Source organism: Moschus berezovskii, chromosome 15 (assembly GCF_049115385.1).
Source record: "Moschus berezovskii isolate FMDL1 chromosome 15, NW_MosBer_1.0, whole genome shotgun sequence".
Taxonomy (NCBI): domain Eukaryota; kingdom Metazoa; phylum Chordata; class Mammalia; order Artiodactyla; family Moschidae; genus Moschus; species Moschus berezovskii.
This window is the reverse complement of record NC_142474.1, coordinates 8,277,251-8,302,955: the sequence shown is the minus strand read 5'-3', so window position 1 is coordinate 8,302,955 and position 25,705 is coordinate 8,277,251. Positions and strand designations below refer to the sequence as shown.

Sequence of the window (25,705 nt, the reverse complement as noted above, 5' to 3'; positions counted from 1 at the left end):
ACCTAGTATGTACCGTTGTCTATATACCATTTGCAACGTTTCATAAAACAATATTTACAATACTACATATAATACACTTTAATATTTTCCAATCTCTGATTCCATTTCTTGTTCTAATATGCTGGTTGCATCCCACTGTATTGGTTTCAAGAGGAACATGTCATGAACACAGCAAAGAAGGCTGGGTTAGAGAGCTGATAAAAGATACAGTGCCACCAACTGAGGCTGTCCCTGTCTCCCCAGAAGCACTGAAAAGTGCTCCAGAGCGGTTCACTGGTTCAGCATGTGGTTCAGCGTTTTGTAATGTCATGCCCTTCAATCTGAGGTGTACGCCTTACAACTGCAGAGAAAGGCTGACATTTACTCTGAATGCCCAGTTCTGCCAGACATATAGAGAGTAAGTGAGAACGGCCAACTGCAGGTGATAATGCCTAACAAGCATGATCGCAGCACGTACAATTACCTGACCATCTTTATTTACGCAGAATCTCACAGTCACAGCCTTCCTTCAAACGTACTGTGAACAGTTTCCTGCCTGTGGTTGTCACACAGAATTCTTCTAGCCCACCATGGATCTCTTTCTCCCTCTGAGGCGCACCTCATCTAATTTTTTTAACACTGGTTTGGCCTTTCTGGAGGAGGCAGAGTAGCTCTTCAGAAAGGCTTCAAACACAGTCTCAGTGTTGGGATGGGTACTGAGGAAGGCCTTCTCTAGCACGTACAGGTCAACTCCCTTGTCTTCCGGAAGTGCTGAAACGAAGCTCAGCCCAAAGTCTATGAGCACAATGTTCAGCTGCTCCAGGGGAGGTTTGAGGAGCATGTTGGATGTGGTAAGATCACCATGAATGAGGTCTTCGTCGTGCATTCGAGCCAAAACCTGCCCAATTGTCCTGGCTAAGCCCAGGAGACTTTGGGGAGATTTTTCAGTTTCCAGAGTGGATTCAATGTAATCTCGAACAGTCACCGAGCCTTCGATTTCTTCCATAAATAAGCAGTTGGAAGCATAGTCCACAAAAAAGACAACTGGGGCACATATTCCTGTAACCAAGATATAAGGTCATTGAATTAGATACTTTTTTTTTCTTAATAGTAAGCTTAATTTTCTAGCTCAGTCAGAAAACTTTTCCAGTGTGTATCTGCATATTTTGGGAAAAAGATTTAGGAATGCTGCAGAATGGTACAGCTTTCCTTCTCTGGGAGTTTCTCCTGCCAGACTATGCTTAGACCACCCTGGCCGAGGTCAGCACAACCAAAGCTCCCTCCTCCCTTCCACCCACTGTGATTGAACTTCATTTGTCATATTTGGGCTTCCCTTGTAGCTCAGCTGGTAAAGAATCCACCTGCAATGCAGGAGACCCCGGTTCACTTCCTGGGTCTGGAAGATCCAAAGGAGAAGGGATAGGCTAACCACTCAAGTACTCGTGGGTGTCGCTGGTGACTCAGCTGGTAACAAACCCGCGAGCAATGTGGGAGACCTGGTTTTATCCTTGGGCCTGGTAAGATCCCTTGGAAAAGGGAACAGGCTACCCACTCCAGTATTCTGGCCTGAAGAATTCCATGGACTACAGTTCATGGGGTCGCAAAGAGTCAGACACAACTGAGCGACTTCCACTTTCCCTGTCATACTTCTTCCCTAAAATGCAAATCAAAGTAAACAGCCAGAAGGGTAAGCACCATTAGTTATATGTTCAAACATAGGAAAGCAGTTTCCTGACAAGGACAGAAGCAGGAGACCAAGCAGCGTGCTGGCTTAGAGATGCATCTTTACAGAGAGGAAGGACAAGTTCAAATCCCAGCTCCCTTCCTTATTAACTGTGTATCTTTAAAGTCACATGCATTTCTCTAAGCCTCCATTTCTGCTTCTATAACATGAGAACAGTGCTACCAATAATCCAATGACTTCACTGAATTTGAAGATTCAATGACTATTTACTGAATGTCAATCACACTCAAGACACTTCAAGATACTAGAGACAAATGTGTAGAGATACAGCAGGAAACAAAGCAACCGGGATCCCTGCTTAATAGAACATAGCTCCTGGAAAGGGTGAAAATAGGAAATACGAACGCATGCATAACTTTGCAAATCCAAGCAAGGGCAGAGACAGTGTGCTTGTTGGCAACTGAATTTCTTCCAGATCTCCCAGCACCTAACAATGTCGTGGTGTACAGTAAATGCCTAAAAAATTACCAATGAAAGAAACAAAGGTAGAAAGTGTAAAAGTGAAAAGCCAGTGTTTCTGAGTCAGAGGGACAGGGGGTGAAAGCCTTACTAACTGTGTAATCTTGAACAAGTTACTTCTCCCCTCTGAACTTTGTTTCTCAACAGAGGCAAAGGTTTATGGTCACAGTGCAAAATAGTGTTTAGTCAAAGCTATGATTTTTCCAGTAGTCATGTACAGACGTGAGACCTGGACTGTAAAGAAAGCTAGCGCCAAAGAATTGATGTTTCCGAACTGTGGTGTTGGAGAAGACTCTTGAGAGTCTCTTGGATTGCAAGGAGATGCAACCAGTCCATCCTAAAGGAGATCAGTCCTGAATATTCATTGGAAGGACTGATGCTGAAGCTGAAACTCCAACACTTTGGCCACCTCATGCGAAGAGCTGACTCATTTGAAAAAACACTGATACTGGGAAAGACTGAAGGCAGGGGGAGAAGGGGACGACAGAGGAAGAGGTGGTGGGATGGCATCACCGATTCGATGGACTTGAGTTTGAGCAAGCTCTGGGAGTTGGTGATGGACAGGGAAGCCTGGCGTGCTACAGTCCATGGAGTAGCAAAGAGTCGGACACGACTGAGCGACTGAACTGAACTAGATTGTGTGAACCCAGAGACCCTGGCTCCTGGGCAAATACTTGTAACTATATCTGCTTCTTAAAAGTAACTAATAAAAAAATAAGAGTGATCAAAAGTTGAGATTGTACAGATGGGGAAACTGAGGCTCGGGGCAGTCAAAAGACACGCTCAACGTTGAGTAAAGGTGGCAGAGTCGGGAACTGAACCAGGCGCTCGTCGCTACGCCAAGTGGTTTCTTAAGAAGAAGGATGAAAGGATGACATTTCTTAACGGAAAGCCGTGAAGAAGGTACAAACGGAGAAACGGAGTCAAATCTCGCCCCCTCCCACCCCGCAGCGCAGGGGAGCCCCTCACCCGCGTCCCCAGGCCGGGCCGGCCTACCTGCGCGACGACAGCGGAGCAACGCCCGGGCCTCCTGCACCGTCCGCCGCCGGCTGAGCCGCGCTTCCAGCGTCGGGTGCCGGTAGCCCTTGGGGAAGCGGTGCTTCACCACGGCCGCGCGGCCCTGGAAGCGGCCGCGGAACACGCGCGCCTCGGCGCCCTGCTTCACCAGCTCCAGGCCGCTCAGGAAGCGGCGGCTCCGCTCCCGGGCTGCGGCCACCGCTTCTGCCTCGGGCGCCGGCTCCTCTCCCGGCTCGGCGGCAGCAGCGCCCGCCGCCGCCATGTTCGCGTTTCCGCCTCGCCGCTCGGAGCCCTTCGGCCGCCTCCGGAAACTGTCGGGGCTGCTTCGGCTCGCTACGAAAGTTCTCGGACCTCTTCGGCCTCTCTAAGGCCGACCCTTTTGCTTCGTGGAAGTGGTTCCTCCTCCCAACCTTTCGGCTCTTTTCTAAGCCTCCTGGCCCCGCCACTCGGCTCTTCGTCTATTTCCGTAAACCCTCGGCAGCACTCGGTGAGCCGTTCTTTCCGGAAGCCCTTCGTGATTCTTGCGGTTGGCTTTGGTGGCGCCACCTCTCAGCTCTTCGGCTATTTCCGGAAAGCTTCGGCGTCTCTCTGAAAAACCTCTTTTGGAATCTGCTCTCAGCAATCTATCTGGATCCTGGGAGTTGCACTTCACAGTCCCTGCGTTTCATTCGTACTCAGGGAAGGTAACCTTTTAAACATCAGACCCTTTGTTTTGGCCAAATGTGGTTTCCAGCACCTTTCATCAGTTCTGCCTACTTGAAGCTCCTATAGAACCAATTCTATTTGGCTTGGAAAACCCAGTTTCCCAAGTTTGTAGTTTCATTATCATAATTCTTAGTGTCCATATGGTCATCTCCATGGTTACCAAATCTGTCTGAACTGCTCTGTATGGTCGTTAGCATAACTGAGGCCATCTTGGGGTCTGTTCAGTTTCTTCTTTCTTCTGCTCACCCTACCTATGGCTGTTCTGTATAGTAAATCTCTTCTCTGTCATCAGTGATTTTTAGGTCCATGTGGCCTCTATGCTTTGTTAGCCTCCGAACAATGAAGACCTTTGCTGATGTACTCTTGGTTCCTGCAAAAACTAGTTCAGTTCCGTTCAGTTCAGTTCAGTCGCTTAGTCGTGTCCTACTCTTTGCAACCCCACGAACCACAGCACGCCAGGCCTCCCTGTCCATCACCAACTCCCGGAGTTCACTCAAACTCATGTCCACAGAATCAGTGATGCCATCCAGCCATCTCATTCTCTGCCGTCCCTGTCTCCTCCTACCCCCAATCCCTCCTAGCATCAGATTCTTTTCCAGTGCGTCAACTCTTCGCATGAGGTGGCCAAAGTATTGGAGTTTCAGCTTTAGCATAAGTCCTTCCAATGAACACCCAGGATTGATCTCCTTTAGAATGGACTGGTTGGATTTCCTTGCAGTCCAAGGGACTCTCAAGAGTCTTCTCCAGCACCCATTCATAAATCTTGACTTAGGAATGCACTTCCTGTTTCCAAGGATGTACCCCCTAAACCGTAGGTTAACTATAAAATTGTCCCAATGGCCTCTTGAAGGTGCAAAGTGCAGCTGCAAATACTTCTGGATCGCTGTCCACTTGATTTTACCCTGTAAGTTACCTTATAATAAGCTTATCCTTTGATTACATGGAGCTGCCTGCCTTGTTTTCCATTCTCAAGATACCTTTTCAGTTTATTGGGACTTTTTGTTTCCTCCAATTTCCAACATCGTCCTTTAGAAAAATCCATTGTGCGAACATATTTAAAATCCCAGGCTTGCTATAGTCAGACTGGTTCTGACTTCTACCATCGGAAATCTAGTTTAAAATCTTTTAGTGGCACCCTGTTGTGCTTCAGATAAAGACCCATGAGGTCCTGCATGGGGCCCTGTGTCCCTCTCTCAGATTCATCTCCCACCAAACTCCCCTTTGCTCTGGGATCTTCAAACACATTTGCCTTCTCTCAGTCTCATTCTTGTCAGGCTCCCTCTTGCCATGGGGCCTTTGCACCTGCTATTTCCCACATCAGAAGTGCTCTTCCTTCTCTTGGTTGCCTAAACTCATCTAGGCATCTTTCCATTTCCAGCTCAAATGTTACTTCCTCAGGAAGCCCTCCCTGACTTCTCATAGAAGGGAAACCCCAACTTAATAGTTCCCGGAGTACCTGTAAATCTCTTTTGTGTTGCCTTTTTGTTTGCTTATATGACTATTTGATTAGTGGCAGGATTTAGTTCCCCACAGATTGTTAATCTGAGGGCTTTAGTTCCTCCCTGGCTATTGCCTGGAGGCCACCCTCAATTCTTGCCACACTGGCCTCTCCACTGGGCAACTCATAACACAGCAGGTGGCTTCATCAGAGTGAGTAAGTGATCAGAAGAGGTTGAGCAAGATGGCAATCACCATCTTTTATAACCTGATCTCTAAAATGACAAACATTTTAGAGTACACTTTTGCTGTATTCTTTTTGTTAGAAATGAGTTACTAGGTCCTCAAGGGAAGCCATTTTTTAAAATAATGTTTTTTTCTTTAAAAATTTATTTATTCATTTATTTTAATTTTGTTGTGGCTGTGCTGGGTCTTCATTGCTGCATGTGGGCCTTCCCTAGTTGCAGTGTTGCGGTGAGTGGCAGCTGCTCTCTAGTTGCGGTGTGTGGGCTTCTCATTGCAGTGGCTTCTCTTGTGGTGGAGAATGGGCTTTAGAACATGTGGACCCAGTAGTTCTGGCTCGTGAGCTTGCAGTTTGCCCCATGGCATGTGGAATCTTCCCAGACCAGGGATTGAGCCCATGTTCCCTGCGTTGGTACGTGGGTTCCCAGCCACTGGACCACCAGGAAAGTCCAAGGGAAGTCATTTTTGAAGACGCCTACCAAAATGCCCAATTAGAACTTTTTCTTTCTTATTTGGGGCAACCAGTGAAGAGAGATTCTCTATTCTCTAGGAGAGAGAGAACCCGACAGCAGACTTACAAACATCCTCCTGACATAATGCAAACCATGAAGATCAAAGACTTCCTGCCCTTTTAAATCATATAATTTCTACAAGTTATCTCAGGAATGGAACAGCCTAGGCTCCTGGTGACAATTCCAGATACGCACATGAAGGAGGAACTATCACGTGGCAAAAGCCAAGAGGCCTCCTTGGGCTCTTCTCCATGCCAGAAAGGCAGTAGAGCTTGATGGATAAGAGCGTGGTTTCCCCCATAAGCTTGACTTCAAGATCAGCTTTATGCTAGTGTGTGTCCTTAAGCACTATTGATTTTATGTATTGTTAATGATGCAAGGTACTTCAATTCTCTTTGCCTCAGTTTCTTCATTCATAAAATACTCCTCTGCCAGTCCATCCTCCCTTATCGAGTCTGTCTGCTAACTTTTCTCCAGCCCCACTGCTATCACTTTAGTCCACATCAATGTCACCTTTTCACCCTGCAACAGCCTCTAAAGGGTCCCCTGTTTTCACTCCTGCTCCCTATAACCTGCTAGAACTGCCCAATTATTTCTGGGTCAGTTGGAATAAAATCTCATCCTGACCTCGGCCTCCCAAGGACTTAAATGATCTGGGTTTGCCAACACCTACCCTGGACCCTGGGCTTCCCAGGTGGCACTGGTGGTGAACAACCCACCTGCCAATGAAGGAGACATAAAAGCCTCTACTTCGATCCCTGGGTTGAGAAGATCCCCTGGAGGAGGACATGGCAAACCACTCCAGTATTCTTGCCTGGACAGTCCCCATGGACAGAGGAGCCTGGGGGGCTACAGTTCATAGGGTGGTGAAGAGTCGGACAGAGACTAAAGCGGCTTAGCCTGCATGCATGCACCTCAGACGCTATCTCCCCCGTGCTCCAAACACTCTGGCTTCATTCGTCATTATGCTGCACAAGCTCCTCCCTGCAGGGCCTTTGCCTGTGGTCTCCCTTTTGTCTGGAAGAGGAGATCTCAGCTCAAAAAATCCCCTCCCCACCCCCAGCTAAAGCAGCCACCTGTGGCTGCCTAACCCAGCACCCTAGCTTAATTCTCTGCCTGGCCTTCATCACTAGGTGGTATTTCTCTGGTTCTTTTGGCTATTTATCTTTCTGCTTCCCACACCAGAAAGTAAACTCCACAGGAACAGAACGAACTGTCTTTCTGGTTCTCCCAGCCCATCCTCAAGACCTAGGAGAGTGCCTGAGGGCAGGTGGGAGGTGTCCAAACCTAAGTGTTCAATGAATGGAAAATGAATCCGTGAGAGCGTGAGCGGCTGAAGTGGGTGTGTGTGTCAGTGTGGATGCATGAGTGTGTGTGTGAGTGCACACACACACGCTCGCTGGAGAGGCCAAACTAGCGTGGACCGCAGTGATCCGGACTCCTTTCCTCTGCTGCTGCTGCTGCTAAGTCACTTCAGTCGTGTCCGACTCTGTGTGACCCCATAGACGGAAGCCCACCAGGCTCCCCCTCTAGTAGGACAAATTGTGGGCTCCCCACCCGCAACCGGGATGACGGTGGGTGGGGTCCCAGCCGGGCCGAGCGCACCGCCGTCCCGCCCCCCGAGCACAGGGGCCCTGAGCTGGCCGACGTGGCGGGGAGGGAGGGACGGAGGCGGGCCGGAAAGTTTGTCCGGCTGCGGCTGCCGAGGCGGGGACTCGGCGGGGGCGATGCACACCCAGCCCCGCAGCACGCCCCGCTCGCCTCGGGAGCCCTGGTCGCCATGGGTAAGTCGCGATCGGCGCCGCGGGCAGAGGGGTGCTTCGGCCAGGGAAGCCCCGCGACCCCACCCTTGCGCGCGCACCCAGACCAGATACCGCCCACTCGGGTGGCCGCCGGGACAGCAGGCCTTGGCTGGGGGCTGGGAAGGGACCTGGGCCCATTTCCTTCCACGATCCTTTCTGCACAGAAAAAAAGTGACCTGAGAGGGCTCCTTAACTTGATACCGGGAGCTTATTCCGGGGCCCTACCCTCTCCTGACCGCTTGAAGCCTTGCAGCGTCCCACCAGTGAGTGAAATTGCTCCTATTCTGCAGTCGAAGAGGCTCCGAAAGGAGCAAACTCATTCGTGGATTCGCAGAGCACTTCCCTCTAGGTACTGTTCTAGGCTTGGGATGCTGCTCTACACAAAACGGACAAAAACCTCTGCTGTCAGATGCCTAATAGACCGGAGATAGAGGAGAGTGGGGGCGGGGAGGTAGGGGGAAGGTTAGGAAACTTCTTTGTTGCTCTGGGGGACTAAGGTTTGTGTTTTTCTCTCTGGATTCAGAAAGGTCAATCATTGATCCACCTACTATCTGGCAGACATTGGTTTGGGAGTTGGGGACTCAGTGGACCTGTATGTAGATTTGGGGGTCAGAAACACGGGGTGGGAGGTCCCAGCCCTCATTCTCCCATTTCCCAGCTGCATCCTGATCTAGGACAGGGTAGTTAACTTCTCTGACCTTAGTTTCTGCATCTCCAAAACAGTCACCAGGAAACACCCCATCACAGGGAAGCCATGTGAATGACGTGAGAATATGAACTGAAATACTCCATATACCACTTGCACATGGTAAATGATTTGTTAATGTGAGTTTTGTTTTTTTTTAATCACACCCAGCATTGGAACTCTGGTATCAGACGACTCAAGTTCAGAATCTGCTCTGTGACTTGATAAACTGTCACCCTAGGCAAATGTCCTTACTTCTCTGTGCCTCAGTTGCTTCATCTGTAGAATGGGAAAGGCTCCAGTGTCTGTGACACAGGGTTAATGTAGGAATTAAGGCAGCTGCTACAGGTCTGGCTTCTGGAAAAGGAAGTGAGCTGGCTATAGTATCAACAACAGTCTCACTTATATCACCTGTTGTTGGGACACTTGGAAGCCAGCTGTCAGGTCAGTTTCACTTCTGGCTTTCCCCTGGAGTTTCAAGGGAAGCCATGGCAGGTCTGGTCGGGGAGGGATCCAATTCATTGTGCCTCTGGGTGAGATGCTGCTCTAGTGTCACCCACTGAAGGTGCCCTGCGACTTGCGGCTGGTGACATGTGCAGCCATGACCTAGGTTTTTCCTCTCCACCTGCCCCTTGATTCTCTCCCCGGGAAGCTCTGCTTTCAAGAACTGAGGGACTTCATCCAGCGTGAGCCGGTTTCACATACTATATTTAGACAGACAATCCATAGAAAGGAAGTTGTTTAGTCGCTCAGTTGTGACCTACTCTTTTGTGACCCGATGGACTGTAGCCCACCAGGCTTCTCTGTCCATGGGATTTCCCAGGCGAGAATACTGGAGTGTGTTGTCATTTCCTCCCCCAGGGGATCTTCCCAACCGAGGGATCGAACCCAGGTCTTTTGTATCTCCACTGCAGGCAGACTGTTTACCTGCTGAACCATCTACTACCTAAACTCAAGCTGGGCCGTCATAATTTTGAGGCTAGGATTTACTCCACTTCTGTCCATGGCCACTTCCAGACCCTGAATCCGCCAAGATGCTCAAGAGCCCAAATCCTGTCTGGATTCCCTATGTCCTGAATTCACTCATTTATTCAATCATGTGTTTACTCAACCAGTATTTACTGAGTGTCTACTGTATGCCAGGAACTGTCCCCAGCATCAGGAGACAACTGAGAACACACAAAGAATTCCTGTCCCTTTACGGCTGACATTCTGGTTGTTGAGCCCCCTAAATTTGTAAAATGTATAGTTATTTCAGATGATGACAAGTACCATGGAGGAAAACAAGCAGGAAAGTGGAATATGAAGTGCTGGATGCCATGGGAGCTTGCAGTTTTAAGTAGAGCAGTAGGGAAGGCCTCGTGAAAAGGTGATGCTTAAGCAGGACCAGAGGGAAGCAGGGTTGGGGTCGCTGAAATGGAGGGAAAGGGCTTTCCTAGCACAGGTGAGACCTGGTAAAAAGCTTTGACTTGAGACGGGCATGGAGTGAGGAGGAACCGCAGGGAGGCTGGTGCGGCAGGAGCTCAGTGAGAGGAGGCAGGTCCTATGGGGCCTTGAAGGTCGCTGTCAGGACTTTGGCTTTTTTCACAGCAAAAGAGGATCCTTGGAGGGCTCTGGGCAGAATGATGTGGCCTGACTTGGGCTATCACAGGATCTCTCTGGCTGCTCTAGAGCATTAAATTAAGTTCAAATGTATCTGACACAGTCCTTGGAATGGGACGTGGAGATACAGCCCTGGATCCTGACTCAATCTTTAAATTCACTCAGTGGAAGCTTTAATTGGCCCATCTTTCAGGGTTTCAGGGTGGGGCTGGGGCCTAGAGACACAGAGGCAGTAAGTCTCTGTTCTTATCGTGTCCCATTTAATAAGGAAAACACATCAATTTCACAATTGCTTGGTGTGAGCAAATGCAGAAGAAAGCAGAATTGGCTGGAAGTGAAAAATATGACTTGAAAGTTGAGGAAGATGTACATGAATTAGAGTCTCTGTCAAATTAGCTTAACCAGAAAAAAAAAGGTACTTATTTATTGGTCCTGGAAAAATTCATGACTTCAGGCATGGCTGGATCTAGGAGCTCAGGCAGTGTAGTCAGGATTCCCTGCTCCAGGCAGGTTTAGCTCAGAACCCCAAATAAGCAACCACCCTGGGCTGGACTGTCTCTCACTGGCTCAGGGTCAGCCACATGGCATCACCACTGCCCAAGGCTAGCTAGTCAGATCTGGGTCACGGACACAATGTCTGGAGCCAGATGATGGTGGGGTGGAGGTGGGGAGGTCAAGTCTACCCAGATCCAGAGACTGAGAGATGAAGACAGGAGAGGCGAAGGCAGCTCCCCACAGAGCATGGGGGACTGAGATCAAATCTCAGATGTGTATTACCAGAGCCCCTCAGGGAGGTGACCCAGGACTGAAGAGGATGAGTAAGCATTTGGGGAACACAGGTCAGGAAGAGAGGGACCAGGTCGTGTTGCGGGCAGAGTAGTGTGAAATGCTACGATGTGTGCTGGAAACGAGTGTTTGCAGGGTGTGTTGGAGGGGTGGGGGTAGGCGTGGAGAGGGGAGGTGGCCAAGGAGGTGGGCTGGGGCCACCAGCTCGTGCAGGGACTGGGCGGTCATGCTAATGAGTCAGGACTTAACAGAGTAGGCTGTGGGAGCCTTGGAAAGCTTAAATGCGTGGGTTTGGGAATCAGATGGGACAGCGTTTGAGTCCCGATCCTGTTGCTTCCCAGCTGTGAGAACACTTTGTTTCTCACAGAGCACCAAGTTTCTGAGCCTTAGTTTCCCCATCTGTCAAATGGGGGTAATGGGAGCAATACCACCTAGACTTGTCACCAAGGTGACTTGAGAGAAGGCGCCTGGAGTCTTTGCAGAGAGGAGACACTCTGTCAGTGATACTTGTTATTATTACTGTTTGATCTTCCTGTATTGTTGCTGTTCTGCTCTTACCACTGAAACCTGAGTCTGTCCTTCATCATTTTCCGGTGGAACCTGTGGACAGTCAGCTTTGCCCCTGGGCCCTTTGGCTGGGATCCTGTCCACCTCCAGAAGAACCCAGGACATGGCAGAAAAGTTCTGTGTTTTCATGGGATTGCCTCACATGGCCTGGACGAACCTTCCCTTCTGGCAGTGAACTCTGGAAACTGAGGGAGGTGGGGCGGAAGGGGGTGACAAGGGGCAGGACCTGGGCAGCATGGTCCCCCCAGGGCGTTGGTTGATGGTCATGAAGAGGAAGGACTAGGCCAGCCAGGGACTGGTAGGGGGTTGTTTCCTGGGGGGCAGAGGTGATGGGGAGAAAAATGAGCTGGGTGGGGGGAGGTGATTCCTCCACCCATGGAAGTCCTCTCCCCACCCCTGCACAAAAATTGCCTAACATAGATGGGGTGAGGCAGAAGTGAGAAAACAGTGAAATTTTATTCTGCCAAGGTTTTTTACTGGAGTGCCTAAAGGTACAGAGTGCAGAACCAGACTGCCAGGCTTTGAATCTCAACAAGCTGCTGCTGCTGCTGCTGCTAAGTCACCTCAGTCGTGTCCGACTCTGTGTGACCCCATAGTCGGCAGCCCACCAGGCTCCCCCGTCCCTGGGATTCTCCAGGCAAGAACACTGGAGTGGGTTGCCATTTCCTTCTCCAATGTGTGAAAGTGAAAAGTGAAAGTGAAATCGCTCAGTCATGTCCGACCCTTAGCGACCCCACGGACTGCAGCCTACCTACTTCCCATTAATACTCTTCCTCGTAGACAAGTCGTTTCATGTCTCCGATAATCAGTTTGTATGTGTGTGCTCAGTTGCTCAGCGGTGTCCTACTCTTTGTGACCCCATGGACTGTAGCCCGCCAGGCTCTTCCGTCCATGGGGATTCTCCAGGCAAGAATACTGGAGTGGGTTGCCATTCACTTCTCCAGGGGACCTTCCCAATCAAACCCAGGTGTCTTGCATCTCCCGCATTGGCAGGAGGATTCTTTACCATTAGCGCCACCTGAGAAGCACGGTGATCAGTTTACTCCCTCATAAATAATACAGAAGCCCACCTCATAAAGTTGCGGTGATAATTAAATGAGCTAGTCCACTAAAAGGGCTCAAAGCAGTGCCTACTCCAGAGCAAATACTCCATAAATCTGACTACAATGTTATGAATGTTCTTGTCAGGTCCAGGGTAGGGGATGGGTGAGACAGATATGTCTGGATTACTCTAGATGCTTCCAGAAATATTTAAATATGTGAATTAAAAATTAAGAGCAACCTGTTTAGCTGCTCTGCCAGTACAGTAGCTGCTGGCCACATGTGAGTATTTTCACACTTAATTAAAATTAAAACCACAGTTCCTCAATTACACTGGCCACATTTTAAGAGTTCTATTTTTAAAAAAGTGCCTAGAATCCACTGAGAGTGAAATTCATCAATGTCCTCCTGATCTGGCCCCTGCCTCCCTCTCCCACCTCATCACCTATTACTCTCATTTACTGGTCTCCAGCCACTCCGGCCTCCTTGCTCAATAGGCCATGATTAAAAGCCTGAACTCTCTAGTCACATCAACTTTGCCACTTACTTGCTGTGTGACCAAGAAAAAGTTTCTTCACCTCTCTGTACCTTGGAGGATGATGCTAATAATAGTAGATTTTAAGGTTGTTGTAAGAATTAAATGAGTCAATACACGTAAAGCCCTTAAAACAGAGCCTGGTACTTAGTACCATAGGAGTACTAACTACTAATAGTTATTTTTCAAACATGCCCCAAACTGTCCAGCTTCAGAGCCTTTGTTTCTGCTATTCCCTTGTCTAGAGTGTTCTTCTCCCATACTTGACACGACTTTCACCCTGACTTCATTCAGATCTCTGCTCTAGTTTTCCCTCTTCGGAGATGCCTTAGCTGGCTGGCTACCCTATTTAAAACATCACTCTCAATCCCCTTTCAGTTCAGCCCAGTCACTCAGTCGTGTCCAACTCATTGCAACCCCATGGACTGCAGCACGCCAGGCTTCCCTGTCCATCGCCAACTCCCAGAGCTTGCTCAGACTCATGTCCATCGTGTTGGTGATGCCATCCAACCAACCATCTCTTCCTCTGTCGTCCCCTTCTCCCCCTGCCTTCAGTCTTTCCCGGCATTACCTGCTCTTTCCTTTTTTAATGACACCTATCACCTATTCACTTATTATCTGCCTTTTTCTACTAGAATGTCCGGTCCTTGAAAACACCACTGTATTGCCAGCCCCAAGAACACAGCCTAGTGTGCTGTAGATGCCAGATAATTTTTTGAGTGATTGGATGGATGAATGAATGGATGGGGGTGTGTGTGTGCATCTGGGTAAACAGAATACAACGATGGGTGGATGGATATAGTTTTGGATAGATGGATCAATAAATGGATGGATGTTTGGGTGAATTAAGGGGTAGGTGAAGGGACCAAGGAGTGGAAGAATATGTGGTGGAGGAAGTAGGTGGATGGATGGCGGAGTGGATGATGAAGGTAAACTGATCAATGACTGGATGAACAGATGGAGTGGACGGATGAAGGGAGGAATGGATGGACGGATGGGGAGATGGATGGAAGGAAGGATGGGGGAGAGGTGGATGAAGGGACGGGTGAAGGATGAAGGAGGAAGCGGCTGCATGCGCGCGTGCACGTGTGGGCATATGGACAGGGGGATGAATGAATAGATGCATACGTAGAGGGTACACGGATAGATGGAGGACAGATGGAGAGGGAGGGACGGGTGGACGGTTGGATGCTCTGGCATGGAAACATTCTGCACCCGGCCTGTCGCTTTTGTTTTTCAGGCCGACCTTCACTCCTCCTGCCCCTCTGTGCCTCGGTGTCCTTGCTGGGCGGCCTGACCTTTGGCTATGAACTGGCAGTCATATCGGGTGCCCTGCTGCCGCTGCAGCTTGATTTCAGGCTGAGCTGCTCGCAGCAGGAGCTCCTGGTGGGCAGCCTGCTCCTGGGGGCTCTCCTCGCCTCCCTGGTAGGGGGCTGCCTCATTGACCGCTATGGCCGGAAGCAAGCCATCCTCGGGAGCAACTTGGTGCTGCTGGCAGGCAGCCTGAGCCTGGGCCTGGCCGGCTCCCTGGCCTGGCTGCTCCTGGGCCGCTCGGTGGCTGGCTTCGCCATCTCCCTCTCCTCCATGGCCTGCTGCATCCACGTGTCCGAGCTGGCGGGTCCACGGCAGCGGGGAGTGCTGGTGGCGCTCTACGAGGCAGGCATCACCGTGGGCATCCTGCTCTCCTACGCGCTCAACTACGCGCTGGCCGGCGCCCCCAGCGGGTGGAGGCACATGTTTGGCTGGGCAGCTGCACCCGCTCTCCTGCAGTCTCTCAGCCTCCTCTTCCTCCCCGCTGGTACAGTCGGGGCTGCAGCCCACAAGGACCTCATCCTGCTGCAGGGAGGCGAGGCCACGAAGCTGGACCTGGGGAGGCCGAGATACGCCTTTGTGGACCTCTTCAGGGCCCGGGATAACATGCGGGGCCGGACCATCGTGGGGCTGGGGCTGGTGCTTTTCCAGCAGCTGACCGGGCAGCCCAACGTGCTCGCCTATGCCTCCACCATCTTCCGGTCGGTTGGCTTCCAGGGAGGCTCCTCTGCTGTGCTGGCCTCTGTGGGGCTCGGTGCGGTGAAGGTGGCAGCTACTCTGACAGCCATGGGGTTGGTGGATCGAGCTGGCCGCAGGGCACTGCTCCTTGCAGGCTGTGCCCTCATGGCCCTGTCGGTCAGCGGCCTCGGCCTCGTCAGCTTTGCTGTGCCCCTGCACTCGGGCCCAGCTTGCCTGGCCATGCCTAACGCCACCAGACTGTCAGGGCTCCCTGGAGACTCAAGCCTGCCCAGGGGCTTGGCTCCACCTCTGCCACCCACAACCGACCAGAGCCCCAGGCAGCCAGTCTTGTCAACCTCTGAGAAGACCAGGCCTCCTCCCAGAGCCGAGGACCCTACAGTCCTAAGCCTCACTCCCCCTGCAGGCCCTTCTCCCGTTCCCAAGCATGCCCTGCTGCACTGGGCTGCACTGGTCTGCATGATGGTCTTTGTGAGTGCCTTCTCCATTGGCTTTGGACCCGGTAAGTGGGAGTCTTCTGCAGGTAACTTGGAAGCCTTCTACCCCTCCTAGCGGAAAGCCTGGGGACTGAACCTGTCAGGGTCTCAGAGGGGACCAGAGGTGGCGTGACTGTGAAAACAATGAACTCAGAACCCAGGGCTCCTTGCTTCCTTGAAGCTACTTCTTCCAAGGGCAGGAGCCTAATTTGTGTCTGTCATATTTTCTTCCTTACAAAGACCCCAAATCTTTTAAGCTTTATAAAGCCAGAAAGTGCCCCTGGATAGCTTACTCAGAAGGGCTGTTCAGTTCAGTTCAGTTCAGTCGCTCAGTCATGTCCGACTCTCCGCGACCCCATGAATCACAGCACGCCAGACCTCCCTGTCCATCACCAACTCCCGGAGTTCACTCAAACTCATGTCCACAGAGTTGGTTACCATCCAGCCATCTCATTCTCGGTCGTCCCCTTCTCCTCCCGCCCCCAAGGGCTGACTGGAAAGGAATTTAATAAATAGGGTGACCAACCATCCCAGTTTGCCTAGGACACTGAAAGTGTGGGGTCCCAGGAAACCAATGGGACCCAGGTCACTGGTCCTTCTAAAGGGAATCTTATGGCCACGTAGGGGAAACAGCAGGGAGAAATGGGTGTCAGGGGCCTGACCCTGCATGAGTCCCATTGTTGGGGGATGCCTGCTGGACTGTGGGTGCCCGGCCCTGGGTCCTGGCTACTAGGCATCCTCTCTGCCCTCCTGTTCTAGTGACCTGGCTTGTCCTCAGCGAGATTTACCCCGTGGAGATCCGAGGGAGGGCCTTTGCCTTCTGCAACAGCTTCAACTGGGCTGCCAACCTCTTCATTAGCCTCTCCTTCCTCGACCTCATCGGTGAGTCCTCTGCCCTAATTCCCTGGCCCAAGATCCAGAAACAACTGCCCCCAAACAGAGCCCAGGCTTCCATATCGTCTGGGTATAAGTCACAGAAAATCCCGTGCAAACCAGTTTATGAGCAAAAGGTAATGTTTTTGTCTTAAGTCATGAAAAGAGGAGGGTCGCTGTCTTTAACCATGACTGATCCAGAAGCTTCAACAAAACTGTGGGTCTGCTTTCGTACTTTCTTGGCTCTGCCTTCTGCACTGTGAGCTTCATTCTGGGGCAGACCCACTGCGTGGCTGCAAAGATGACCACAAGCGGGGCTCTTCATCTTGGCAGCCGCCCGGGAAGGAGAGCCTGTCTTTTCCAATGGCTCTAACTCATGTCCTGGGACTGACTCTCATTGGCCCAGCAAGATCATGTGCCCATCACTGAACCATCACTGGAAGGCTGCAATATTCTGATGCCCAGGCCTTGGGCCACATACTCAGTCTGAACAAGGTGGGGTGTTAGCCACCCCACTGCATGGACTGAGCGTTGGGGGAGGGTTCCCCGAAGGAAAACTGAGGTGCTAGTGAAAGAATGAGAGGTGTGGAGAGAGCACGACAACGGAAGATACGGCCTGCGAAGCTTCCACTTCATTCCAGGCCCCGCTAGTCAGCAGCGGAGGGGTGGGGGGCGGGTAATTGGCTTTATTGACAACCTGGGAGTTGAGGCTGAAGCGGGGATAGAGCTGAAGCATCCAGTTCTCCTCGGTCCAGGAAGCCATCCCTGATTGGTGGCGGGGTGGATGAGTTTGTTCTCCAGGTAGGGCGTACGGAGATTGGGAGCCCTGAGTGTGGGCCTTTGCTCTCTGCCCCATCAAGACAAGTCCATTCTCCCCTAGTAACTAAAAGTTTCCACTCTACAGCAGAGGAGTTTGCATTTTTTTCCTATTTGCAGCAGCAGAACAATTCTCCAAATAAGATTTTGTGTAGAAGCTCCACAGAAGTGCCTGACAACATCCAGAACTCTCAGACACGCTGTAAAATCCTCCAGGCCAGAGAAGAGGGGACGGTCCACTTCCCCACCCACCCCTACCCCTGGAGAGAATGTGTCTGAGACCAGCAGGAGCCACAACCTTTCCTTTTCATTCTAAACCAGCTTAAACTGGCTCGTGCCCGCCTGCCAGCAGGAAGCTCTGCTCAGATCTGGTTTGAGTGACATCTTCTCTTCCTACCTAGCATTCAAACCCCGTCTGGGTGCTGGTGGGGTGGGGTGGGAGTTATGTGGTCCCAGAACACCAGGGAGGGGTGTCTGAGATGCAGAGGATACTCATGACCCAAGGCCAGGGGTCATCGGGGCCCAGGTGTTGGGGCGGGGGGGGGGCTCCTTCCCTGTGGACCCCAAGGCACAGTTCTGAGAGTTCAGTTATTTTCCCACTTCCTGCAGCCAAGGGTTTCCCCTTCAATGGAGGAGCCCTTGGGGGCTGTGGGAAATACTGGTGGAAGAACCCGTCCACCGTGCCTGTCTCCCACACCCAGTCTCTGGGAATTCAAATTTCTCAGTGGTGCCTGAGTTTTCAAGCATTCCTTTTATGTGGAATGAATGAGAGATAAGAGAGGAAGGAAGGGAGAGACAGGAAGAAGGAAGCAAGGGGAGGAAGGGCTTCTTAGAATTGCTTCATATCCTTCATCCCATCCCACAGATTGGGAAATACATCCTTCCCAAGTCTAGCCAGGTGATCAGAAGGCTAGAACTCAGACCTCCTTCTCCCAGCCCAACACTCTCTCTCTGCTGGTGTAAGGATTAAGTGGAGGTCAAGCTTCTCAGGTGGCTCAGAGGTAAAGAATCCGCCTGCCGACACGGGAGACACAGGTTCAGTCCCAGACGTTTTGTGGATTTGGGCCCTGGCCCTTTGCCTGCCTCTGGGACAACCAGTCCGACTCCTGCTTTATGGTACTTTTATCTGACAGCGTATTGGTCATTCTGCAAATCTACCATCTGTTCAGGGTAAACTGATTTTCAGTGTTTCACCTGGAACACGGGTCAACCAGTTGGCTCAGGCTAAGCTCCGCCCACATTCCCACCCTGTTGTTTCCAGGTGCCATTGGCTTGTCCTGGACCTTCCTGCTCTATGGGCTGACTGCTGTCTTCGGCCTGGGCTTCATCTATTTATTTGTCCCAGAAACAAAAGGCCAGTCATTGGCAGACATAGACCAGCAATTCCAGAAGAAATGGTAAGGTGGTCAGGGCTGGCCAAGGGGGAGCAGTGACCTCAGACCGTGAGCACTTTGCTTCGGGATTTAGTCTTTACACTTTGCCTTTGCAGAAGAGTGTTTCTCTTCTCTTCCTGTTGTTCTTACTGCCTGGACACATTGACTTTTGTCCTATCTTTGTATACGAGCTCTTCTCCTTCAGTGGGATGGGAAGAATGGGACTGGAGGGCGGTGATGTGGGAGAGGCTGGTTGGGTGTGATGTCACTTGCCAGCAGGAGTGACAGGAGCTAGTCTTTGTGTTTAGGAGGGTCAGTCTGGCTGTGATGGGGAGAGCTGGCTGTAGAGGGCACAGGTGGACCCAGGAAGACCAGGGGGAACAGCTGGGCCATTCAGAAGATGGAAATTTACATTAAGGCAGAAAGCAGGAAGGGTCAGGTAGGAGTGGGGTGGGGATGGGATGGGGACCCCAGGCATGGTCCACTCCCATCACCCCCGGGGAAGGCCTCCAGGCCCTGCCAACCTCAGACCCCATCTGCTCTCTGCTCTCCAGGTTCCCCCTGAGCTTTGGCCACAGGCAGAGCTCAGCTGGAGTCCAGTACAGTCGTATCGAGATCTCTGCAGCCTCCTGAGGGGGTGCATCTGGAAGGTGCTGGAACCATGGCTTTAACAGACAGTCTTCAGCTTCCTGTTTGCTGGGCCCCAGGACACAAGTGCTAGATGGTCCTTCAAGACTTGCGCCTGCTCCAGAAGAGGCCTGTTTTGCTGGGGCAAAAGGGATGAAAGTCTGAGGGCTGCACAGTCTTCGTTTTGAGTCTCAGGCTCCGAGGGTTTCTGAGGCTCTGCCTTCCTGTCTCAGGTTCCCCGCTGACTCTGCACATCCCTACAGCAACGAAACAACGAGAGCATCTCACAGTGCTCCGTTGCTCCATGAGCTTCCTCAAGCAGGAAGTCACTCCTGGAATCACCCCTAAATCCAGCAAAGGACACCATATTATCTGCTCTCTTTCTCCATCGGGCTGGGACTTTTGGGGGGGAACACCTGCTTTTTTGGTACTCAGATCTCATTTTGTTCAACCCCTCCAATTCCCTTGCCCTGAATACTTGTCATTCACCAGCGACTCAGATGGTTGGTAGGAGGCTCGAGTTCTAGCCCTGACAGCAGGTCTGGCAGGTTCTTGCTGTCTGACCGTGGGCCTCAGCTTCCCTTGTGTGTACAATAGGGGATCTGAACCAGGTGCTTCTTAAGATCTCTTCAGAAGCCAATGAGTCGGAATTTTAAATGCTGGCAATGCCACGGATAATCAGCATGGGCCCTGCTTTCAAGTTGCTAGTCATCCCTTTAGGGGAGATAAGTTTTAATTAGGGGAAAGGTGAAGAATTCCAGAGTTGTGTGCCCTGAAATCCAAGGGCCATCACAGTGCTGGTCATGTGCTCCAAGAACAGTTTCCAGGATGGCACAGGAGGACTTTGCAGAAAGGAGATAGGTCTGAAAGCTAACAAACCCAGTTGTCGGTGTGCCCTCTACCTCTTGGCAGCTACTGACCGTGAATAAGTAACAATTCCCTCACGCCTCAGTTTACACATCTGTAGAATGGAGTTGACTTTCCCCCAGGGGTGTATTTAACCTCTGTCTCCCATCAGGTGTGCCTTCAACTAGTCCCATTCAGCTGGTCAGGGTGAATGGGATTTCTCTTTACCCTCAATACCTAGGTCCCTACCTTTGGGACATGGTAAAGGGTCACCCACCACTGCCCAGGCCACAAGGGTTGTGTCAAATGGAGACAGAGCAAATAGCTCCACCCCACAGGACTCCGGCCCCTCCCGAGTCCTCCTCTCCTCTCATTTCTAGATGCTTCCCTTAGAGCACTGGAGCTGAATTGTGCTGGCTTGTGAAAGCTGATTGTTAAATTTTCAGACTCTTGCAAGCTCATTATTAAACACAGTTGCTAAAAAATTAAATTATTTAAATTTATACTTAAATTATCTTAAAAACCAAGGTAACGTATCCTCTGAGCTCATCACTTCCTTATTTTACTGCATTTTGCTTTTATCTATGCTCTTAAGGTGATTTGCAGGTATTGTATCACAAGAGGAGCGTGGGGGAGGGGCACTGCCCACCCCTTGCCGATTCTGAGTTCATGTCGGTTACTTGAAACGTCCTCGGGGAGTGTCTTTGCATCAGAGAGACTGAGGAACGTGACAGATCAGGGCTTGATGTATTGTTTTGTTGATTTTCCAGTCTCAACAATGTGATGGATAAAATGTTAATAATGTAAATTAAACTTAACAATTTGTTGTGTCTGTAGTTGATACATTGTGAATGGCACACAAAAATGGAGGGATTATTATCCAATTCAGCCAACAGGTGACTCATGTCACCAGTGAAGGAGTCTGAACACACATCTTCCTTGTTTTACTTCCATCTTACTCACTGACATGAGCAAACATTTCAACTAGCGTTTGTATCACAGCTGCACACACGCTTCAGTGATGTGAGCAACTTCCTTACTGAGTCGTGTTGCTGTCAAGCATTTCTTCGTGGTCTGATTTTATGAAATCATGGCTAAATTGCAGTGACAGTTGGTTTTGAAATCCAGAGTTTGACAGGAAAATCAGTGAAAACATTTCTGAGAGAATTAGTTGGCTAGCTGGAGTTTACAATAAAGTGTTTATTATTATTTGTAAATTTGTCAGGTTTGTGCAACAGGACATCCTTTATCCCAGTAAAATTTACGTATACACATTTATTTTTTTTTCCCCCTAGAGCAATTATTACCAGTCCACTAGCAGCATTTACCCAGCCACCATTGGTTACAGCTGCTGTTTTGGCTCCTTCAGACCTAATTTTCTCTGCAGGAGCCCCCAACCATCTTAGTTCTCCTTTCCTGTCAGCCTAAGGGGATACTTTTCCAGTCTTAGGGTGGTTCTCCTCTGTTTTGATCAGGGTCATAAACTCATAGATCCAGCGGGGGATGTATTGCATGTGCAAAGGCCCTGAGCTAAGACTGAGATTCCATCTTGGAGGAATGCGGAGGAGGAGTGAGGGGAGGGCAGAGTGATGCAGAGGAGGAAGAGGTCAGCAGGGGTTGGATCATGAAGGAACTTCCAGAAAGCAAGCATTTCCGGCTTTCTTCTAAGTGTTCCGAGGAGCCACTGGAGAACTTTGACAATGGAATGGCATGATCAGATTTAATAGTATAAAATACCCTTTGTGGGTGATGTTGGTGAATACAAAAAAAAAGACTGTCAGTTACAGAAATAGAAACCATAAAAATACTATGGAAGTAACCCAGTTCCACTGGATTTGATTCTCTTGCAACACGGTCATCAGCTGATGGCTCTGAACGTAAAGGTCTCCTCTGTGCTGAAAAAGGGGGTTTAGCAAGTGAGAGAGGTGTTCAGGACACAGTGGCACCATCCTAAGAGTGTGTCTGGGTTGAAAGAACAGCGGTGTGACTCAGTCCATTTACATGTTTGTGAACCACAGAAAATCATTTCCAGTGCCACGGGTACTGTGCTTCCCAGTCTTTGGTTGAGTGCTAGAGGGAAACGATCAAGGAAGTCTTAAGCACCAAGAAAGAGACAGGATGCCTCAGTTACTCTCTCATCAGACCCTCCTGGAGAGGAGCACTGGCAGTGTCGGCCTGGAACCATGGAGACAAGAGCAAGGTCCCCACAGCAAGTGTCTTTCAAGGACTGAAGGGATGGAGGGACGGGTTCCTTCAGCAGAGGAGAAGGCTGCGCACATCCACCCACTATCTCCCTGCTGCTTCGAGGGGCCACGCATTCATGGACAAGATATGAAACCAATCACAGCCCATGCCTGAGGTCATGGGTCACCAGACTTGGGAGGGGGCTCTCCATTTCTCCTTTGTGAATAAGGAAACCAAGGCTTTCAAGGAAGAAGACTGACCCTCTCCAGCTCTATCATCATCTTGGATGACACCTCAGCGTGGCCTCTCTGGGTCCCTGTACCTGCCATTCCAGCAGCCTCCTGTTCCACCCCAAACCTGGTCAGCCTCTAACCCTACTCAGTCTTAATGTTTTATATCAAACATCCCACTTCCTGGTCACCGTGTGCTAACATTGCTCCTAGTACTTGAATGCTCCCCCTGGCAATAACTCTCTGACTTCACTGAGATCCCTGATCTCTAAATGCTGACTCCAGTGCTTTTCCAGAACCCATCAAGAGGCTCATGGGCTTCACTGTCCTTCTTGTCGAATCTAGATCCCACATCCCAGCCTTAGGACGAATCCCTGCAAACACCGTCTTATAGGTTAGCCATGTTGATACTGGATTAATGTACACACCTGCAGCACATGGGCAGAAAATGCACAAGCCAGCCAGCCTGACAAGCAGGTTCCACTTGAAGCCCAGGAGCTCAAAGCCTCACATTCACCCTCCAAGTGCTCCGACACAGCAAAGGAAATGCTCAGGGAGTGGGAAAGGCAACCGACAGAATGGAAGAAAATATCTGCAAACTTTAAATCTGATAAGGAGTTAATCTCCAAAGTATATAAGGAACTCAACTCAATAGCACAAAACCACATAATCGAATTTAAAACTGGGTGATGGACCTGAAGAGACATTTTCTTCCAAACACATACAAATGGCCAACAGGAACATGGCAAGGTGCTCAACCCCACTATCCAAACCACAGTAAGACCACACCGGTGCAGATGAGCATAATAAAAAAGAAGAGATACCAAACGTCAGCCAGGATGTAGAGAACAGGGAACCTGCACCGCGGGTGGGGACTGCAAACTGTTGCAGCCACTATAGCAGTCAGCGTGGTGGTTCCTCAGAAAGTTAAAAGGAGATCTATCGCGTGAGCATCCACTCCTTGGTACATGTTTGAAGAAACTGAAATCAGCATCTCAAAGAGTTATCGGCATACCAGCTTCACTGTTACAGCAGCCAAGCTCTGGAAACTACCCTGGATGTTGACTTTGGCCATGTGACTTGCTCTGGCCAATAGGACGTGGGCTGAAGCTACAAGGTGCCACTTCCCAGCCTTGACATTAAGAGGCAGTGGGTGTCTCCTCTCTCTCCTTGGGGAACTTTCTACATCGACCATAACAACAGGGCACCCCAGCCCATCTATCCTGGGCCCCAGAAGGCGAAGTCTGGTACAGTCCTGAAGCCGACCTGTAGCCTGCAGTGGGGCTGCGCCAGCCAACTCACAAGTCTGAAAGTGAGAAAGGAGTGCTAACTTGTGATTCTGGGATTGCTTATTCACAGCAAATAGTGACTAATACAGAATCCACCCAGATAGTAAGTGCTTTTAACCTCACCCACAGGGTATACAATTGCCATGACTGAAAGCCCTAAAATAATAATAATGACGGCAATAATAATAGTAATACAGTGTTTGCTTGTAAAAATACAAAATACTGAAAAACATCGAGAAAAATAAAACCCACCCAAGCCCTACTACTCAAACATAATCACTAACGTGCATGCATGCGTGATCACGTCAGTCTTGTCTGACTCTCTGCCACCCTATGGACTGTAGCCTGCCAGGATCCTCTGTCTGTGGGGATTCTCCAGGCAAGGATGCTGGAGTGGGTTGCAATGCCCTCTTTCAGGGGATCGTGCCCACCCAGGGATTGAACCTGTGCCTCTTATGTCTCTCGCATTGGCAGGTGGGTTCTTTACCACTAGTGCCACCTGGGAAGCCCAAAATCACTAACATCTTGGTGTACATCCATCTAACCTCTTATCTCTGATGACAGATGAAGCAACTTAGACAGGAAGAGAGATAAAAGGCAACCTCATCCTTCGAATTGTTCAGATTAAGACCTTGGAGGCGTCCTTGACCCCTCCATCTCTCTCTCACATCCAGTCTGTCAGTGCATCCTGACAGAAGCCCGACTTTCTAATCACCGCCTCCAGCGCCATCGCCACCCGCACCCCCGCCTCTCACCAGGAATATTGCAATAGTGCGGCTCCGGCCTTCTTCCTTCTGTTCCTGCCTTCTCGTCTGTCCTCCACGCAGTGGCCAGAAGGAACCTTTCCAAACCTAGGTCGGTCCACGCCACCCTTCTGATCTGATCGCCCCACGATTCCTCCTCTTACTTAGCAGAGCGCTGACCACCAACTCGCAGGCTGTCCGTGCGGTGCCCACCCTTCCTCTCAGACCTCGTCTTTCCTCCATCGCTTCTAACTCATCTGACCGACTCCGCCTTCCATTCTTGGCTCCTTCTGTGCCCTGTGGTAGGAACGCGCACCCAACAGATACTTGGACAGCGCGACTCCTAGCCTCCTTCCATCTGTCATTCCAAAGCTGCTTTCTCCAGGCCTTCGCTGGCTACCGCAGCTAGACTTGCACGCTCGCGTGGACACACACACTCTGACACTTCACATTCTCCCTTCCCTGCGGCCTCGCTTCTCCTTGGCCCTTCCCAGTCTCCAGCAGACTGGAGCTCAGCTCGTTTATTTGCTCATTTGTTCTCCATACCGCCTGTGAGAATACACGTGCCACAAAGGCAGGGCATGTTGGCTGCTTACCTCCGTACTTCCCGCGTCTGGAACAGCTCGTAAGTGGACGCTCGGTACTTACCGCATGAACGAATGAAGGGGCGGATGAGTGAATGAGTGGACGTAGGTGCCGTGAATGCCGGAGGGCAGAATGAAGGGCGTTTGTTAGTGCCGGAGACGTAAAGAAAAATGCTTCCTTCCTCTTACATTGTAGGTGTCATAAAAAGTTGACATAAATCTTTTAATGGAGTATAAATATTTAAAGTCATAAAGGTCACACTGGTAGAATAATAATATAAGCAATAATATCACTAATAAAAACAAGGGAATAAAAGGAAAGAAGCGGGCAGTGGAAGGAATGCTGATGACCAGAATTCCTCATCGGTCTCATCACTAGACATTGCCTAGGAATGATAATTTAAGAAAAGCACTCTGTGTTTTATTTTTTTAAAGAGGAGGCCTCAGTGCTCTAAAAACAGGTCCTAAAATGTATTCTATTTGGCCCAACCATTGCTTTTAACTTTTTTGAGTCAGTACCAGCTTTTGAAATTTGGGCCGTTT

General features: G+C 50.3%; 2 protein-coding genes across 3 annotated transcripts; one reads left to right on the top strand and one right to left on the bottom strand.

Moving 5' to 3' along the window:
- Nucleotides 1–53: 53 nt before the first annotated feature.
- TP53RK (TP53 regulating kinase) lies at nucleotides 54–3,594 on the bottom strand. Its single transcript, XM_088843725.1, has 2 exons — nucleotides 3,179–3,594; nucleotides 54–1,038 (listed from the first exon to the last, which is right to left on the bottom strand). Exons 1-2 carry the CDS (start codon nucleotides 3,459–3,461, stop codon nucleotides 560–562), a joined length of 762 nt encoding a protein of 253 aa, XP_088699851.1. The 5' UTR covers nucleotides 3,462–3,594; the 3' UTR covers nucleotides 54–559.
- A 3,821-nt stretch (nucleotides 3,595–7,415) lies between these two features.
- SLC2A10 (solute carrier family 2 member 10) lies at nucleotides 7,416–21,635 on the top strand. 2 transcript variants are annotated; one of them, XM_088843711.1, is made up of 6 exons: nucleotides 7,416–7,880; nucleotides 14,355–15,623; nucleotides 16,357–16,479; nucleotides 18,548–18,683; nucleotides 18,968–19,098; nucleotides 19,214–21,635. In XM_088843711.1, the coding sequence occupies exons 1-5, from the start codon at nucleotides 7,877–7,879 to the stop codon at nucleotides 19,074–19,076; spliced, it is 1,641 nt and encodes a 546-aa protein (XP_088699837.1). In that variant the 5' UTR covers nucleotides 7,416–7,876; the 3' UTR covers nucleotides 19,077–19,098; nucleotides 19,214–21,635. The 2 variants fall into 2 exon arrangements, with proteins under 2 accessions (XP_088699837.1, XP_055294188.2); XM_055438213.2 differs by lacking the exon at nucleotides 18,968–19,098 and having other exon boundaries at nucleotides 19,214–21,631.
- The last annotated feature ends 4,070 nt before the right edge of the window (nucleotides 21,636–25,705 follow it).